Source organism: Rhea americana, unplaced genomic scaffold (genome assembly GCF_003343005.1).
Source record: "Rhea americana isolate MKP2758 unplaced genomic scaffold, rheAme1 scaffold_364, whole genome shotgun sequence".
Classification (NCBI taxonomy): domain Eukaryota; kingdom Metazoa; phylum Chordata; class Aves; order Rheiformes; family Rheidae; genus Rhea; species Rhea americana.
In genome coordinates, this window is record NW_028186495.1 from 169439 (window position 1) to 175175 (window position 5737).

The window sequence follows — 5737 nt, forward strand, 5'->3', positions numbered from 1 at the left end:
GCCTGGGTATAGTGGGAATTTAGTGGAACTGCGTGGCAATTAGCACAAGGGGCTGCCCGTTGATTGGGTGAGGCCAGAAGGAGCTCCAGAGCATGGGGCAGCARGACCACAGCATTACTAGGGAACTGAGATGCTGCTTTCATGCTTATGTGCCCAGATGAACTTGGGGACAATTTTTGCCAGCGCATAGTACTCTTCCTGCAATACACGGCCTGCCTCCTCTGCCTCTCAGGAGGCAGTGCCTGTAACTGAAGTCAGCCAAGATGGTTATTTTCCTCCTCCATCATCAGTGAGAATGAACTTCAGCTTATGAARCCCCTAGAGAAGCCCCCTTACACCAAGCTTAACAGAGAGAAGATGCCGGCAATGCTAATCCCCTGAGTACCCAGCTGGTGTAGAGGTGCATGCTGTGGGGGGTACAGCCAGCCTCCCCACGCTGCTAGTGAGCATTACGACTCACTCAAGCAAGAGCAGTTCAGGGGCATCTCTCTCTAAACTTAGCAGAGTCCAAAGCGGATACAGTACTTTGCGGTACAGCTAACTAACTACAGGACACGCTGTTCACGTTACGTGTCGTGCCATGGAAGGCTGCTGCTATGGGCGCACARCAAGCCTTGCCTGAGGGAGCAAGGGCCAAACCACGCTGGTCACGGGCACCAACGCCAAGTCACCTTCTCTCCAACCACCCCAAATCCTCTTTGGGCCAAAGATCACCACAGTCACCAGTGGCTCCTAATATTCCCCCCTTGCTTCAGGCCCAGTAGTGCTGTGGTCTTGCCCAGTCAGTGTGCAGCTCCTTGTGCTAACTGCCATGCAGTTCCCTTAAATCCCCACTATACCCAGGCACCCCCCTCCCTTTCTTCTCTTGAACTTACTGGTAAGTTCAGTTTTAAATTCTAGACCCTAAGTTAGCTGTAGCTCCAGCTATTATGAGTTTTCTCCATTCAAAGTTGAGGGGAAAAGCAGGATGAAACAGTTGTTCCATACTAAGTAGTGCTGAAGTTAAGTCCCTAAGAAGGTTTCTGTTGTAGTCACACAAGTCCATTCAGGTAAGACTCTCAATTTATTTATTGAAACAATTGCATTTTAAAAACTCTTGTTCTATAAAAATAAAGTGAAAAACAATTCCACAGAAATTTTAAATAAATAATCTCAGACATACATACACATTTATCATCAGCAACTTGAGCCCAGCCTAACCCAGCAGGTTGGGAAACACAAATGACTGCCAAAGTGTGGTTGCAAAGTACAAAATGCAAAGTSAACATGATTCCTTTCCAAAGCAGCTTATATCTAACTTAAATTCAAAAGGAGACAGCTTTAGTCATTTTGGGGTAGAAAATTAACAACGTTTAAGTTCTTGTTGCTTCATTTCTAAGGCAAACAGTTTTCCTGGTCAATGGTGGAAGGCTGCTCTGCAGAAGTATATTCCAAAAATGATATTGCAAGAATCGAATGACAATTAAATTATTTGGTCATCTGTCAGACACTTTACTGTGCTGACCACCTTTCAATAGAAAGCAACAGAAGCTTGTCATCTTAGTGCCTCAAGTAGAAGATAAAATTAAAATAAAATAAAAGCCYCTTCTAACCCCAAGGCATCTATCTCAAAAACCATCTCAAATCAGACACAGGATGTCCTGTAATAATCAATACCAAATTCAGATATTTGCATTAAGGATTACAAACTTACACTGCAAATGGTAGCCAATGTCTTTAACAAGGACACAGAAGCCACAATCAAGCCCTTCTAGTACTGTAGTCCTTATTACGCGTTACCAAGCCTCAAAGAGGTTGCAAAAAGTCAGATGTAGTACAAGATTAAGCTTTTTGCAAGTAGTCATGAACTTATCTTTTTCTTGGCACAAACTATTGTGTTGCCTCTCTACTGCAGTCTGGGGTGACTTTAAAAAAAAAAAAGTGCAAGTTCTTATATGCCCAGGTAAGACTAGAGAGTTTAGTGCTGGATCAGGAAAATGTGTATAGGATCTTTCAACCTTAAAAGGAATTGGCCAGTTAGCACAAAAATATTTGCTTAAAATGTTCCTGTTTTATAAACAGGACATTTCATCTCCCACTCCCAAATAAATAAAACTAAGGCATGACTATAGCTTGCAAACATAGCAAAATTTTGTAGTGCCAAGACTTGACTAAATCAGTTCAGGATTCATTTTTGCTGTGCATGGTTACACAGCTTCCCAGTTCTACTGTACCATCACTGAGATCATTGTTTTTGGAGGTACGCTCAGAACCAAGATAACTAACTTCTAAGAAGCCAGGATAGTTCTATACTGTAGTCACAGCCTTAACTAAAACTATACTGTCCATTTGTCCATAAAATGGCAGGGATTAAAGTTACATTATCAAGTACACCAGAAAGTTACAGCTATGGAAAGAACACTAATATGTTGGACTGTAAGAGCACCCCAAACTTGCAAAATAAAATTTCTCTATCAATATAGAAGCAACCTCATATTCCAGCCTGATGGTTAGTTGTTTCTGCCCCAGCACCACCAGGATCATTCCCAGCACAAATAATACTTGTGGCTTTGAAGCACGTGTTACAGAAGTAGGATGCAAGGCAAGTTCCATTCCCTTAAAATAAGGTGTAATGCCACAGGAAAGCACAGATTTACACACAAAAAGAGAACCTGCAAGTTACTGTACAAAGTGCCTTATTTGCAATAAAGGAGAGGTAGTATCAATGAGGAAATGCAACTCATTTTCTGAGTTTACATTAAAAGTTGTGTTAAGTACCTATTATTCATCTTTGGAGTGCCAATAATGAAAACTGCCAAAAATTATCAATTGCAGTGAGTTGAGTTTTCTTGTCCTTTTAGTCTGAGTGCCTATTTTCAAGTCTAAAGAGCTGAGGAAGTAACTTGCTTTTGTAGTGTTGTGACTTACAAAGTGAAAAAACCCACAACAAAAAAAATGCCCTTTCTGTCAAGTAAGAAAGCGATATAAAAAACCCGGAACGTTGTCCACTTTGGAATACCTAGTTCTGCTACAGAAGATTTTAAACAAGGGATTTGCTCCTGAGCTCAAACACAGAAAAATCCCTTTTGTAAATGGAAGCCTTACCCGAGTAAGAAATCTGGGCAAACTCCAAAGTGAAGACATGTGAGCTTTTAAAAATAGTAATAATAATTAAGCTATAAATACAATAATTTATATTATTAAATAAATAAATAGATGCACACTTTATAACTCAGCAGATCGCTCTTTCAGTAGTAACGTGGGGTTGATGTCTTCCATTGCCGTGTTTGAAGTACTAACATTAATGGTTGCCTCCGTGGGTTCAGGGTTTAAGACATGGAAAGCACTGAAAGGACAGCCTTTCACATTGTTGCAGATGAGCTTCTGGAAGGAGGCAGTATTGATTATTTCAAAGCCTACTTTTCCTCCAAAAGTGCTGGGCTTCCAGTACTCAGGGGAGCAGATAGCGTTTCCCATCAGTCCCTTCAGGGAGAACGGCGCTCCGATTTCCACCATCGTTTCGCCAAAGATGGCGCCTGGTCGTGGCTTCTCTACRAGGAGGCCTGGATACAGCTCCATAGCATCAATGTCTCCATAAAGYTCTTCCAGTTCTGCTGCCATTTCTTTTTCGCCTGCAGTTATTGACGAGTAAAAAAAAGTAGGTAAGCTAATTTTCATTGCCCTGCACTGCCCTGCAGCAGTTCAGAAGTCATGTCACAGGCTTCTGTGTGCGTTTAAGGATAGGGCGCTTGTTTGTTAGAGAGAGTAAAAATTACCTGTAAGTTCTTCAAATGATTTAAAYGGTTTCAACATGAAGCGCTTCCTGTACTCATTCAAGGACTGGTATCTCATTTGTCTGCTTTGGTCAATCGAAGCTTTTGCTACCTTCTCTACTGCAGCAGGAACATTTTTCCCCCCAGCAACCTGTTTAAGAAAAAAAAAGTTAAGATCTCCAGRTAAGTCATGAGGAATTTGTGTCCTTACATAATCTTACTAGTTTCAGATAGACAGGGTGGGGAAGGTTAAAATAAAGCTCTCTCCACCCCCCCCCTCCCCCATTTATGTTTCTGTTGAGGCACTAATAACTTGAGAGAGAGAAAAAAAACAAAAAGCCTACCCTGCCAGCACTTTGCTTGGAGAAAGACTTCACCATATGGGAAAGCCCATGCTCCAGCATTATAGAGTTGTTGTAGAGGAACTGCTGGAAAGTGTACTCCTGGTCATGTATCTGGAAAGTGTCTGGCAGAAGTGGGTGCCAGTGGTACAGAGTATTGAATTCAGCTGCAATGCGGTTCTGATATTGGAAGCGCTGGTTGAACAACAGCTCAGGATCAAACTTCAGTTTGAAGTGGTAGCCACTCAGGTGTTGTACATAGTCCTCAATAACAATCTTAATTGTCTCTCCTGTTGGTTAGGTGAAATGAAAGAAAATTAAGTACTGTTTCCCTGAGAAGTTCCAGGTGGTTACCCTGCTCTAAGAGGAAATACCAGTTCTACACTGTTCTAAAAAGAGATTACAGAATATTAAGGAGTATTTACTGTGACTAGTTTTCTGTCAGAGATAATAAGGGGTGGCCACAGTATGGAAGTATTCTTTTTATAGTTTGTTTTCCTCCAGAGATTCACTTCTCTAAAGTTCTGTGGAACACAGAGTACACATAGGTATCTACATTGTGTTCTGAGGTGGAGGTGGGTGATAATTAGAAGAAGTCAGATGCTGAGATCTGCTATAAGATACTGAACTGCTTAATACAATTGCCTTCTCCTGATTCACTGTTTCGGGAAGTTTGGGCAGAGCCCTTTCCAAAYTTAACATGCATCAACATTAACATTAGATAAAATACCCCTGAACAGAGTTATACAAAAGTAGTATGAAGAATTATGTTTTGCAAAACTTCCTGAACTTTGAGATTTAATCACAGCCTCTCTCAAACTCTACCTGAACTGACCCAACCCCAGGAAAAAAAAAAAAAAAAAAAAAAAAAAAAAAAAAAAACAACTGACAATTTGGGAGCAACTGAGGTTACAGGGCCTCACACACTTTCTGTGTGAAAACTAACCTCAGCTTCCTGCTTTTTCACTGTTTTCAGTTCTGTTTCCTTTAGATAAGGGAATTAGTATCACTTAACTTTCTTTGGTTTTGTATTTAACATGACTAGGAGCAAGCTATGCATCTTAATCACATTCCAGGCACAGGTTATGAAGACTCAGATGTACGCCCTCAGACACCAACTTAGGTAATGTTTCTTCTCTTACTAAGAGCTATTGCAGCTGCCCATGAGCAGAAGTGTCACACTTGAGACAACACATTAAGCTTACATGCTGCAAGAGAGATACTCACCTATCAATATGAGTCTAGTAGTTTGGAATAGTCGCTCGTCATCCCATTCTGGGTGCTCCTGTTTCAGGATGTCACAGACTCGATTGTGTTCTCTGAGCCATATTGTAGCGTACATCATTAAACCTGGAACCAAACCAAACACCTCCTGCCCAACAGAAAACTGCAAGTGTTCAGGAACGTGAGGAGGGTATAACATTTCGGCCTGAGTGTCCTTCACTGTGGGTGGATACATTTCCCCATCAATCATCTGGGTGGGAGGGAAGGAGAGAAGAGAACAGAGTCATAAGCTATGATGCATGAGTTAAATCATATTGACTCCATCAATACTTTAAATACAATCCTGAAGTCAGACAAGGATTACATTGTGAACACAGTGTGAACTTGAAGTATTTGTCATCCAACAGGAAGGCAGGAATT

At 41.2% G+C, this 5737-nt stretch overlaps 1 protein-coding gene across 1 annotated transcript in view; it reads right to left on the bottom strand.

The window, feature by feature from the left end:
- Positions 1 to 1050: 1050 nt before the first annotated feature.
- PTGS2 (prostaglandin-endoperoxide synthase 2) overlaps positions 1051 to 5737 on the bottom strand; it is an 8058-nt gene continuing 3371 nt past the window's right edge. The window contains exons 7-10 of the mRNA XM_085312441.1: positions 5321 to 5567; positions 4097 to 4383; positions 3756 to 3903; positions 1051 to 3611 (exon numbers count right to left, since the gene is read on the bottom strand). Coding sequence (XP_085168567.1) covers positions 3205 to 3611; positions 3756 to 3903; positions 4097 to 4383; positions 5321 to 5567 — 1089 coding nt within the window. The 3' untranslated portion in view covers positions 1051 to 3204. The remainder of the gene's footprint in view (positions 3612 to 3755; positions 3904 to 4096; positions 4384 to 5320; positions 5568 to 5737) is intronic.